The following is a 14170-nucleotide window of genomic DNA, read 5'->3' on the forward strand; positions in this document are numbered from 1 at the left end:
GGTTCCTGTGTCTCAGGGGGGTCTGCCTTTGACTTTTTAATGAGGGGGTTATTCTCTGGCTTATGGGTTTATTCTTTTGTACTGTCCCTTTTGGGTCCTTGCCTTTCTGACTCTTTTCTTGTATCTTTTTAGCCTTCCTTAATGTTTTCTATTTCCGAAGGTCTGGTCGGGACAAAGGCCCAAGCCATAGTGTTTAGTGTATCTCCGGTTTCTTTTTCCTTCAACTTCTCCTTTGGCCCTACCTGTGTGGCCTGCTTTTTTCCCGCTCTACCTTTGGTGTGAGTTATTACATGGTCACATCTCCTTCTTATCAACATTGGGCACCTAGAGATATAGACATTATCTGGGGGCTCTATCGACTACTTTCCAAGCTTTGTTCCGTAGCTTGGGGGGTTCCTACTGGTCTTATCAGAGTAGACATTTGGCCTTTGATTCCAGTCAACTCATCCTCTATCTTCTTTAGGTGTTGCTTTTGGGAATTCAGAACTCCATTGTTCAGCAATGAGACTTCGAGGATCCCTTGCAGAGTTTTTTGCAACATTAATAGAAGATCCATCATTGAGGTGGTAGGGGCCATTGAGAGTTCAGGGTCATGTTGACTATTTCTCTCTGGGATTATGAGGCTTCTGATTTTCCCAGTATTCTGCAAATTTGAGTTATTTCCCCTTTCTTCACTCAATGGTACTTGGCTGGGGGATGCCTCCCAAACAAAACTTGTTTCCAGGCTGACTCTTCTCACTTGATCTTCGTTCCCCGATACTTGGGGGGAGAACAGTTTTGGGGATGAAGATAGCCGAGGTACCAGCAAATTTGAATTCTGACTGTTTAGTATTAGATTTATTAATAGGGGATCCTCCAGCTCTTCTTCCTGTTCTTTTTCTGGCGTTCCTCTCAGGTTTTGATCCACTTGAAGCACGTTATCGGTTTCTCTATTTGTTGTCTCGGAGTCCTCCTCCTCATCAGAGTCCACATTTATTGCCGTTGGGTTTTGGATTTTATAGTGTTTACCTAAGAAGACCTTTACTGGTGTATGTGTATATATATATATATATATATATATATATATATATATATATATATATATATATATATATATATATATATATATATATAATCTTTCTTTTTTCCCCCTTTTTTTCCTTTTCCGTTCCTCCCCCCTCTTTCCTGTGCTTTACAAAAAAAAAAAAAAAAAAACTGCAACTTTAATGTAACTATTTATAACAGCATCCCTTCAAAATGGTGATTCTATTGATGTAATCCACCTAGGTCAAAAACATAAACATTCCGATATCTCAGATTTTCCGAGCCTCTTTCAGACTTATTACAAAGTCATCTAATTCCTGCGGAGACGTAAAATTATATGTCTTATTGTTCCTCGTAGGGAAGCAGGAAATGTCATCATCACCTGAGCACCCAGGCCTCTCAATTCCTGCATCCTAGATCCCAACTCCCACTGTCTTTGGGCCGTCGCTCTACCCACGTCAGAACGAATTAAGTATAAAATATATATATATATATATATATATATATATATATATATATATATATATACATATACAGGTGAGGGTGTATATAATTAGTTGGGCTCACATGGATAGGACCAGAATCCCAGTCAAGGGGGAGGACCTCGAATGGCGGTGTCTCCGCTAAAGGTAATATGGGAAGGTTCTTCATGGGGGGAGGAGTGTGGGGGGGGAAGGGAGGGAGAAAAAAAGAAAAAAATTCCTCATATAGCTAGAAAATCCGAGAGTACTAAGAGTCAACAGGTGATCAAGAACCACTTCACCCTAAGTGATAATCAAGATAATCAAGAAATATGGAGAATAAATAAAAAATAATCAGCTGGAATGTTAATGGACTGAGGGAAAGTAGAAAACTCGGCAGATTTTGTGAGTTCTTAAATAAATCGGGTGCCGATATTCTTCTAGTAGAGGAGACCCACCTTAATTCACAGGAGTGTAAATTGGCTTTCAAAAACCAAAAATGGATACAGGACATTTTATGTTCTCAGCAGAGCGGTAATACTAGAGGAGTGATGATAATTGTCAGAATTAATAGTGGAATAAGGGTTGAGAAATACGAAACAGATCACACAGGCAGATGGCTTACTGCATCATTGGTAGTAAAAAACATAAAGGTAACGTGTTCTGTGTACTATGGCCCAAATCAGGATGCGCCAGAGGCCTTGATTAGTTTAAAAACTAGCCTTATTGACCTGAATGCCCCCATCATATTAGGTGGCGATTTTAATTTAGTATTCGATCCTAGTTTGGCGCGCTTCCAAGGCCCGGGTGCCTCCATTACTTAGATCTAAGAGGGAGCTGGGAAACATAATAAAAGATTTCAATTTGGTAGATTTGGTACTAAGAATCAGAAAAACAGAGATTATTCATTTTATAGCCACAGACATAGGCACCACTCACAAATTGATTTCTTTCTTATCGATCAAAGTTTTCTCTCCGAGACCCTTTCCACTGCTTATATTCCGGCAATATTATCAGATCACTCCTTAGTAGAGCTAGTACTTAAGCTCCCACAGAATTTACAAGCTAGGAGATGGACTTTAGATAGATCTCTATTCCTACAAGAGAATATAAAGCTTGATTTATTGAAGCAAATAACTGAATATTTTCAACTAAATAAGAATACAGTATCAGATCAAATATTATGGGATGCTTTTAAGCCTTTCTTAAGAGGTATACTTACATCTGAAATGATAAAAAGAAATAAAATTAGAAAAAAGGAAGATGAAGATCTTCTATCTCTTATAAAGCAAAAAGAGCAAGATTTGCAGAAAGCTTCCTTAGAACAACGGATGGATGCGACATCCATTCAAAAGGATTTAGAGAACTTCAAAATTAAATATCGGGCCAACCTAGATAAAATCATTAAATTAAGGTGGGACACAAGTAGACTTCAGAATTTTTCTTATGGGGAGAAATGTGGGCGAATACTAGCTTGGAAGGCCAGGGCAGATTGTGTTAGAAACCAGATATCCGGATTGAAGATTCAGAGTTCTGGCGATATATCATCAGATAGCGAGGATATTTTGGGTGAAGTTAAAACATATATGCAAAATCTATATATGGGGAGTGACGATAAAATATCCACGGAAGAGGTAGCTCAATGGTTGGAGGGAGTATGTATACCCTGCCTAACAGACACGGATAGTTCATTTCTATGCTCACCAATTAAGGAGGGGGAGATATATGACCAACTTAAAAGGATGGCCAGGGGTAAGGCTGCAGGCCCAGAAGGGCTCCCAGTCGAAATATATCAAATAGAGTCGGAAATTTTAGGTCCAATCTTAACGGCCCTTTTTAATGGAATATACTTAGAAGGGGATCCTATACCCCCGACTTGGTCGGAGGCCACAGTAACCCTGGTTCTGAAACCTAATAAAGACCCCGCATTGGTTGAATCCTATAGGCCAATCTCGCTGCTAAACGTAGACTATAAAATCTTTGCAGGGGTTTTAGCAGCGAGATTGGCCAAAGTTATTAAAACCATTGTTCATGAGGACCAGAGGGGCTTCATGCCCGGCAGACAGCTAAATGATTTGACCTTTCAGGTTATTGCGGCAATTGATTTTGCTTCAGCGGAGGAGGTACCATTAAGTATAGTGGCTATAGACGCCGCTAAGGCTTTTGACCAAGTTAATTGGATGTACCTCTGGGAAGCTCTCTCAAAATTTGGCATACCAATTAGTGGAGTAGTGTGGCTCACTGGTTAGAGGCGGCAGACCCGAGAGCAGAAGTCGGCCCGGGACCAGGGTTCGATTCCCGACGCGGCAGGGTCGTGGACCTTGGTCAGCGGACTCGATAGTTCTCGCTTCGGTGCTTACTCTAATCAGGGATCACACTCGGCAACTCTGGGCATTAGCTTGTCTAATCTCCACAACGGCCCCACCAATTCCGGGGATGCCTGGCTCCACCTTGGGGACTCCCAGCAGGGACCATCCCACAGGGAAAGCCAGGACGGGTTCCCCAGAGTTATACAGCGCCGGGACGCCCCGTTGCTGGGGCAGCTGTGCGCTTTACAAGTATACTACATTTACATTTACATTTACAATTAACTTTATAACATCGATAAAAGCATTATATTGCGAGCCCAGAGCTAAATTCTTAGTAAATAACTTACTTACAGATTGGGTCAAAATTACACGTGGTACCAGACAGGGTTGTCCTCTATCCCCCTTATTATTTAATTTATACTTAGAGCCCTTTGTTATTAAATTACGATCAGATCTAATTGAACCCTTTCGCCTGAATGAGCTAAATTTAAAACTCTCCCTATATGCTGATGACCTTTTGATGTTCACATCTAATCCTGAAACATCAATCCCTCAATTATTTCATCAAGCAGAAGTATTTGGAGAAGTCTCAGGGTACAGAGTTAACAAGGAAAAAACTGAGGTTATGCAATGGAATCAAGAGGTTAGGCTCCCTGGTGTAAAGACCCGTATGAGATATCTTGGCATCCAGCTTGTACAGAACATTACAGAAATACCCAAAGTTAATCTGGAGAGGGTACTTAAGGATATTAATACACTTTTACATAGTTGGTCGGGACTGGCGTTAAACATCTTTGGTAGAGTGAATCTGTTGAAGATGATCATCTTACCAAAAATCACCTTCCTTTTCAATTCTATACCTCTCTCATTTAGCCCTAAAGATATTGCTAAAATACAGGGACGGATAGGATCCTTTATTTGGAACTCCAAATCGCCAAGAATTTCTATGAAAAAACTCAGAAGGAAGATCAAGACAGGCGGACTTGCTTTACCAGACATTCTTCACTATTGTCAAGCTTTTCACTTTAAAAACTTTAGGTCAATGGCCGACAAAGCAGACACTTCTTGTTTGGGGCAGTTATTTCAAGTTTTATTACACAACATCCCTCAAGGTAAAGAAACTTTCTTATTCAAGTTCGGAGACCCGAAGTTCTACAAGAAGGTCAGATTAAAGGTCTTGGGAACAGCTTTGAGAAATTGGGTGTTTGTCAGGAAGAAATTAGACATTCCTTATTACACTCCCCTTGCCCCCATATGGGATTCGCCGGGAACACCCGAATGTCTTATGGACCAACTATCGATCCCTCTTAGAACAGCGGGCATTGAAAACTGGCAAGATCTTATTGTAGACTCAGGACTAATGGAGTGGGAATCATTATCCAGATTAACAAGTGGAACCCTTACTAGATTCAAATATTATCAATTAGCCAGCTGGTGTAGTACTATAACTTGGAATCTTACAACTAACCCTAAATTTGATTTAATAAAGAGAAAAGGGAGCTGGAAAAAAGAAGTTTCCTTTTGGTACGAGGCAATAAATGAGAAAGATCAAGTCACGGAACCTGAACTTAATAAATTATGGGGAGTAGCAATAGTCCTACAACATGGCGAATTACAAGATCTTTGGGGAGACTCTTTTGAAATGTTGCATATGGTTGTTAAATCTGCCCCTTTAAATAGAAACCACTTATTCACATTATATAGAGCGTATTTCTCACCAAAGAAGCTGTCCAAGTTTACGAATTCTGAATATAGCTGTTCACGTTGTAAGCTTTCTAAGGCAGACGATATACATATGTTTCTTGAGTGCCCTAAATTATCTCTTTTTTGGTCTAAAATAGAAGAATTTATAATAGAAGTTTGCAATATACGGTTTAATATTACTCCGATGACCGTCTTTTTTGGTTTAGAGTTTGGATCTCAGCTTAAGGAGGTGAGGACTAAATTTATTTTTTATGTAATGGTTATAGCTAGACGAGAAATATGTAAACTTTGGAAGTTGGAGATCTCTCCTACTTTTGCAGATTTTTTAAGTTATATTGTATATATCAGTGAGACCGATATTGCATGTGATAATTCTAGCTTGGACAAAACTTGGGCGGCCCTGGTGGCTTGGCGGAATCGATGAGACATATTCCTATGATTTCACCTGGGTCCTGTGGGTGCATGGTATCCTACCCAACCGAGGGCCGTATAGACCATAGGGTATGGAGTGGACCTAGCTCACAGTGGAGACTGGAGGGGTATCTTATCTTCTCTCCCAACCTGGAGCCAAAATAGTAGATCTGGTCCAGTTGAACGGAACATCGCATTGAGGAGAGGAGGAGATACCCTTTCTAGAATACCCACTTCTGGTATATGAGGAATAAAAAAAAGAAAGAAGCCCTTTACTGGGTTTGAGGGCTCTGTAGTCTGTTTTTTAAGGGATGTTAGTGAGCACCCTTTTTTTACTTGCGGGGCCTTTTTTGGTCCTTTTTTACATTTCCCCTTCTTGCGTCTCTCCACGGAAATATCCTCCTGGGAAATCAGACTCTCTTGGCTCTCTTCCCTTAAACTGGACTCAGCCGGTTGTTCGCTCATCTCCAGGCTGGAGTCTTGTGCCTCCTTCCGCGCTTTCTTTCTTAATTTGCGGCCCATACCCTTTTATAGGATTAAACTGGTGGGGTTTTGTTTTATCCCTGCTAGGCTTGCTTTCTTTTTACTGTACAGTGTGGGTTACTAATCACCAATTAATATTCATATATTCTGGCTTAAACATACACTCCTCCACACTGTAAGTAACTTACCTCTGTTGTGCACTATCCACCAGCCTGCCTTGCCAAGGATTAATGAAGCAAATCTCTTCCTTTATCTCCTTCTCTGGGGGTGTTTCAGTATTTCAGTGTTTCAGTTTTTTCAATGTTTTCCCCCAGTTGGGGCGCCCAGAGGCTCAATGGTCCAGGCTAAAAGGTCGACTCTCGGGGGTCCCTGGTAACCGTTTTATAATGCTCCCCCTAGGGGCACCTGGGGGCACAGTTTGCCGCTTCTCTCGCCTTTCTGCGTCTCCCGGTCCCCGGTTTCTCTGGCCTCAACCAGGGGTGCCCAAAGCTTTGCCGACTTGGTGCAGAGGTGCCAAGAGGCACGGAAGTGAGGGTGGGTTCAGTTTGATTCACCACTCCGCTGTACCGCGCCTCGCAGCACCAACAGTCCGGACAGCTGCGGGGGGACACACCCCTCGGCTCGCGTCTCCAGCCGCACAGAGCGCGGCGCCTCGGCGTCTAAAGACAGAGCATGCCTCCTGGTCTCGCTGGGCGTTTTTTGTCGCTTTTCTCCCGCGCCAGTTCCTGGTACGGTTCTCGGCTCCCAGCTCTGGGTTTCCGCGGCGTCCGCGGCGATTTCGCTCCGTTTGGTCCGGCGTTTGGTCCGGCGACTCTCTCGTAATACTCCTCCTCCTCTGGTGCTTCAGGCAAGGCGAGGCGGGGCGTAGCGGCAACAGAGTCACTTCCGTCTACTCGCTCACTTCCGTCTACTCGGACAAATGGATTTAAGATTTCCAGCCTCTCTATGCTGCTGGTGTGCTGCTGCTGTAATGTTATGCATATTATGTCTCTGCAAGAAGAAAAGGCGCGAGCATTTCTGGCTCCCTTGTAGATCGACATCCACTGCTGCTCATCTGCCTATTGATTGGTGAGGAAATCCAAATGGGAATCAATATCATTAATCACGTCACATCTCATGGATTAGGCCACACAAATCCGGCATGCTTCACAGCAGACATCTACTGCCCGCTACAACAAGGCTGAAAAACATCTAATGTAAACTGTACATGAGGTTCAAATACTTCTGCTGCTATCGAGGTCTTCACATTATTCCCAGCCTTCATGTTGCTTACTTTGCCCTTGTGTGCTTTGGTCATGATGAGATATTTTTTGTAATAGATAGTTGTTTTTTTTTCTGCCAAAAGATACAAAATCGCATTTAAAAGAACCGGGACCAAAGTAAACAAGTGTGGGAACAATGACACCTAGCGGATGATGGAAGTAAATCAGTAAGTAAGAAAGCTTAACAAAGGATTACTTATCAGCTTTGTACTGCAGAATATACATCTTATTCCAATTAACGTGACCAAGCGTGGGCGCGATAATTAGAAACACATGGCGCAGCTGCTCGCTCCCGCAAGGTAAACACCTCACATGCACAAGGGCCCATAGGGCACAGTGCAGTACATGCACAAGTTTCCCAAACAGTCCTGAGCGATTCCAAGAGGTCATCTCCTAAGCAGCGCTTTCGCGCTGTGTAGGCGAGACCTAATAAATCACAAGTTCAAGAAGAACAGTTCAAATGGATAGAATTTGGTATGTTGTGAAAAAAGCAGCAGTCAGATAAAAAAAGCCACTCTGTAAAGGAATTTACAACACTATTAGCAGGCAAGAGGAATTAATAAAGCTGGAATGTGTCTGGTGATCAACATGGAGAGCTGGTAGAAAGTATCCTGCTATCGCATCAGGTTTTAAATAGAAAAGGTAACAGAAAAAAGGACCTCAAAATAAAAGCACTGGCACTGAAGAGAACTACCTTATATGCAGATGTGCTTCTTGTGAAAGAGGAAATTGCAGTCACTCAAAGTGAAACTATCCATTAGCTGAAGTGGGCTAACCCCCTGCCCCATTCTGTATGCCGTAGTAGTTGGACGAAAAATGTGAAGGACACAACAAAAGATCAATGGATGGAGACAGCTAGCTGAAAACCCCTTTATGTAAGTATATTATACATATTTGTTTTGAAAATCAAAAGGTCTTGGCTAACACAAGACTTAAAAAAGTGACTCACAGCATACCTTGATATTGGGAACCCAACGCAGTAACGCCATCCGCCACAGCATGAGCAAGTTTTTCACTACTTTGTCTGAAAAATGAAAAGGAAAATCTCTAAAAAGAACAATTCAGAAAAAATTACATAAAACCAAATGTAAAAAGAAACTTTTGTCCTGCCCCTAGGCAAAAAAAGCTAAACAAAAACACACAAAGCAAGGCCAATGGGCATCTCTCGTGCAAATTACTGGCTTAACAATTCTTTTTTTTTTTTTTACAAAAATGGCCTTTGTGCTTACTTGCATATGCAAGCACAGTGGAAAGCCGGTAAAGAGTGTACGCACAAGGCACCAATCTATAAATGATGTATCCTTGGCTTTGAGAAAAATCACTGTAAGATGGGACTGTGTGTGGGCATGCAAAGGAAGCAGTCATATTTGAATACTGTTTATTAAACAAAAAGAAAAACTATTTAAGGATGACCCCCAAAGCATGCTTACACAGCAGCCATCATTTTTACTTTCTTTTTAATTTAGCATTTAAAAATGTCGGACTGTATTCTCGGAACAGTAAACTAAAAGAAATGAAGTATGCCTGCTCAAAGGGGAGGAAAGCGGGCATCTTGATAGCAGTATGCAGCTGCCAACCACTCATAAAAAGTTATAGGTATCCCCACAATAAAAATAGCCTAAGATGCGTGGGGGACAGGGGAGAGGGTGAGGACAGTGCTTTGGTCCAAAAGCAATGAATTAGCCCAACAGCAGTTTACAGCTACTGAGCCCTCACAGAATATTTTTTCTAAAATAAAAAATAGCAGGGAGGGCTGCAGAGTAAAGTAAGGGGCAGTGATTGGCTCAGCAGCACTGTGCAGCCGGCAAGCCATCACACAAGTAATATGAAAATGTAAATGAAAAAATAAATTAATGAAGCAGAAAGGAAGGTGATAGAGACGAGTGGGGGATGCAATGGAGAAACATGTTGAAAGGCGGTAAGCCGAGGTAAGAAAATGGATGGCGATGCACTTCCATGAAGTACCGAGACAATTTCTTTTTTTTAAAGTAACCCCCTCATGTCGGCAGTGGAAGAATACAAGTTGTCTGCCCCAAACGGATGTTGAGAAGCTACAAACCTGATACCCCTGAATCCAGCAAGGACAGTATACCCACAGGTCCATGACTTGTGGCGTCCTGAATCTTTAACAGCTAATGTGACCAACTAGCTGCAGACATTTGTACAAGACATATGCTTGACCCTGGTCTGCTCTTCAGTTCGAGCAGTGGAGTTTCTCTCAAAGAGCGTACAAAGTGAACTGATTTTACACCATAAAAGCACAACCCTTTGGTTCGGCATTTCTCATTTTCTTCTGCTGTGTTTTTCCAATTCCACTAACCTGCACTGGCTCCTCCACCTTTGCTGATAATGATGGAAAAGTCGTGCCTTAAGGAAACTAGTAATGATGAGTCACTTTTCGTGCAGTCCTTCTTTGTCCTTGTTGACTATCGAGTTGACAAGTTAAATCTATCAAGACATTGGTTGTTCGTGGGTCAATTCACTACCATGGCTGAAGTGTCTTTCTAATCATCTGGGCTGATGCACCTTTATCTGACCATTCAGCTTCTTGTTTCAATTGTAAGAACAGGTTGATAAAGACAATAAAATCCTCATTACCTTGCTTTAGGGTTAATAATGATGCGGCGGGTGGTGGCATCTAGCGGAGGGACCATCTGCTGCGCTTCTGATGGGCTCAAAAGTCAGTAATCCATACAATGAGGTTGGTGCCGGCTGAGGCACCGCTGTAGGGATTACAATGTCCCTTTCCACCTGCCCTTTTATGGTGGTTCACCCGCCATGAAAAGGCAGACAAAAACTGACTCTGGGGGCCCCTAGCAGGGCTCCCTTTCCCCCATGGACCTCCACAATGGGGCCCTATTATTTTTAGTCAAGAATTTTGCTAAATCTGAAATATGTAAGTAAAACAATGTAGGAACCAAGATATAGCCCGGTTTGAGACCATATGTTATCAGGTTTTTGGGTACAAGTCTGCTGTCAGATGTGTTTAAAAATAATGTTTAAACCATTCAGAAATTGGATCCAGACACTGACCGGCATGGGATTGTTGCATCAAATCCTGGGTTGTATTTATTGCCACTTGTCCCTTTTGGTTAATGAGCATTTTGATCTGTAGGCTGTAGTCACTATCATTTTATTAAGGGTAAACTTCAGTACAATATGGAATAAAACAATATCAAGAGGATACATAGAAGAGGAATTCTCCACGCGCTATGAGAACGAAAAGGAAATAAGCAATTAATATTGTAAACATAGAACAATACCAGAAACAAAATAGATGATAAGAATATGGCACTCCCGGACACCAGTATCTCATTAATAGTGGCTGCTTTTCTAACCACGCTTAAGTTCAGCACCCAAAATAGGTCTTTTGTAAAATGTTAATAACCACCTTAAATGTTGTGTGGGCTCTCTGAAGTTTTTTAATAGTATTTTCCTAACACTCCTAGTTAGCTCTTCCTTTATTGTCGAAATGTATCCCACCATAAAAATAACAAACGTTTTTCAGAAATTTCCATTTGTGGGCCACTGTGATTCGGGAAGCAAATAGGAGTTAAGAGGAGTTAGGATAAGAGGCCACTGATCTTAGCGCAGTTGGCTGGACATAGAGCACCCAATAAAATTAGTGGCGGAGAAGTGGTTGCTGCAAAGTCAGTTTGATTTTGGTGATGGCTTTAAGATGAGAAAGGACTTCTTTCCAGACGTCTAGTGCTACAGTGGTATCATGTTCACCTATTTTCAGATATATTTTCAAGTTAAAAGCTGCACATCCAGCAACTAGTGTAAGAGACAACAAAATGGTCCCTAATGCTATATATTTGTACTGTAATATGTCACATTTTGCCCTGTTTTGGAAGCAAGTTGAGAATTTTGAGGCGGACAATAAAAACATGAAACTGTATTAATGTAGGGGTGTACAAAGAGTGACTATTTCTTTGTCTGTTTTTATGAAATCATTGCTGGTTACATAATGCTAAGAGACAATTTTCCATAAAAGACTTCACTACTCTGCCAATGGAGGCTAATTAACAGGATCACATCAACAAGTACTGAAACTAGGGAAAAACAAATGATCCCCCCCCTCATTTGACGAGTGTAATCTTACAGTCTTCAAATCAGTGAAATGAGTGACCAACATCAGGACTATCTTCTCTAGGTAAACAAATGAAATGAGCTGTGGATGCTCAGTTGCATCTACTTCCTGCACCTGCAAGATTTTGGTCAGGCAGATTTATGCCACAGCAGGTAAACATAAAATGCTTCTGTTATTCTTTGTAGCCTAAAACCAGAACGTTTGCGAATGGCAGCAGGAATTTGATTTTGTAAGAATTCTCAGTATCTACTGACAGGGTTCAAAATGCTGGACCTCCAGGGCATTGTTAAAGGATTGTGGTCTATGATCTGGGTTTGGTTTGATAAGCAGGATTATTTATTTTTTGGCATCAATTCAGAAGAAGCTGCAAGGCCTCCATTTAAGTCAGAAGCCACCTCTTATTCCCGAGGTGTGTTGAAAGTTTCAATGAGTTCTTCGCCATTTTGTAGTGTCCATTATAGGTGGTTAACAGTCTTCAACCCAGCTTTTAATATTAGAATGCAAATCATAACTAACCCCTTCTTAGACTGAAGGAGACTCTTGTGTCAAAGTCCAGAATTGTGAGTGATCAAGTAAACTGAAATCCTCCAAATGGATGTTTTTCCTACTTTTGGAAAACCATGTGGCCCTATGTATTTGGACTTGGTTCTGCACCTGCGATCTAGGTTCAGAATATAGGAGTGGTTCTGAACAGGACTTAAGGTAGATAGAGAGGTATGAGAGGCAAAAAAGAGTGGATATTTAAGTCGAAGTTGCTTGGTAAAGCTTTTAAAGGCACTTGCGGTGGTCATTCCAATGGTATTTGGAGGTATGGCGGTGATGGAAACTGGGAAATGTAGCCTTTGTCAAAGCTACACAATGACAGCCTGTCCTTCCACGTGTGTTTGAAAGCCTTGGTTTGAATTACTGGTGGTATCAAAGTGCCATTTCAGGTAGGGTGAGACTACTTCAGGGACAAGGTTGGCTCTCCACGAAAGACAAAATCTAAGACGGAGAAGGGGAAGCAGCAGAGTCAATAATTGAAGAAGCAGTATAGATTATATACATTGAAATATAAGGTGGAGAGGAAGTGGTCAGTGTTTAAAGGTTGTTACAATTTAGAGTGTTGCAGTAGAGGAAAGTAGGAGCAGCAGGGACATTCCAGATAGATTTGAAAGTAATGTAAGGTTATAGAGTGTAGCCTGAGGTGTGGGAGAGGAAAATGTAATTAATTAAAAGTAATTTAGTTAGGCTAGACAGAGCTCTGAAGTTGGGTGGTGGCCTAGCCTATATTCATAGAAACACACTCTCGATCTCTCACTTGGAGTCCTCTAAGCCTTCCTCCTGTGAATACTTCTGTCTCAACATCTCAAGTATGAACCTACCGGTTTGTAAACTTCACACCTTCTACCACCCCTCAGGAGACAATCTCCCCTTCATCGAGCAACTAATGGAAATCATTTCTGCAATGTTGATTCAACCGTGTCCCAAATCTTCCTTGGTGATTTCAACCTTCACTGGTCTAACCCAAACGACCTTGCTGTATCTTGCCTTAAATCATTCTTAAATGATCATGAATTGACTCAACACTGTGACCAACCAACTCATATTAAAGGAGAAATTCTAGACCTCATCATCTCGAAAGGGCAGATCATGTCCTTAGACTCCATTCCCCTGTGTGACTGGTCCGACCACCACTGCATCCTTTTTTATATCAACAGGGAGGTGTCTATGAGGAAGGCTCATCCAATGAAATCAAAGATATAGAAAAGGGATCTCAGATCAATAAACTCGGATGAACTTGCTGCCCAATGTAAATCGACCCTCACCTCCCAAGCTAACTTGGTTGAGGTGCAGTCACTCACCGACTCCTACAATTCAACCATGTCCAACATCATGGATGCCATTGCTCCAATCCAATAAAAAAACACCTCAACAAAAATATACAAACCTTGGTATAATGACAACTTAAACACGGAATGCCGCAACCTTAGGACAGTTGAACATTCTTGGCAATCCAATCCCTCCTCGGATTACCTAAAACTCCTTAGAGAGGCTAGCAGCCTCTGTAGTATGTTTTGTGGGCCTCTTTCTGCGTGCATGTTAAGTTAGCATGGCTTATTAGAAGTTTAAACGCCATTTTTCCTTTTTGCTGCTTTTTGCACACAACACTGCTTGGCTGTTTTTGCTGAGTTAGCTTTCACGAAGGTCTATACATGAGAAAAGGTTTGTTTTTCAACAGCCGACAAGTTTATCATAACGTGCGAGCCTGTTTATCGGCGTGTCCCTGTAACACATTCTAGACACAACAATTTGGCAGCTGCAAGTCGAGTAGGATTCTGGCGCCTTTATCATAGCACACTTGCCAGAATAGAACACAATTGGAAGATTCCAGGTATGCAGAGAGACTAACCGATCCTGATGTAATTTACACTTACTGAGCGG

The 14170-nt window shown here is 41.7% G+C and overlaps 1 protein-coding gene across 5 annotated transcripts in view; it reads right to left on the reverse strand.

Moving 5' to 3' along the window:
• PGM3 (phosphoglucomutase 3) overlaps positions 1-14170 on the reverse strand; it is a 292467-nt gene that overhangs the window by 168734 nt on the left and 109563 nt on the right. For all 5 annotated transcript variants that reach the window (XM_078648137.1, XM_078648134.1, XM_078648136.1 and 2 more), the window contains exon 4: positions 8610-8677. In XM_078648137.1, coding sequence (XP_078504263.1) covers positions 8610-8677 — 68 coding nt within the window. The remainder of the gene's footprint in view (positions 1-8609; positions 8678-14170) is intronic.

The sequence above is a fragment of the Lissotriton helveticus genome, chromosome 6 (assembly GCF_964261635.1).
Source record: "Lissotriton helveticus chromosome 6, aLisHel1.1, whole genome shotgun sequence".
NCBI classification, from domain to species: Eukaryota; Metazoa; Chordata; class Amphibia; order Caudata; family Salamandridae; genus Lissotriton; species Lissotriton helveticus.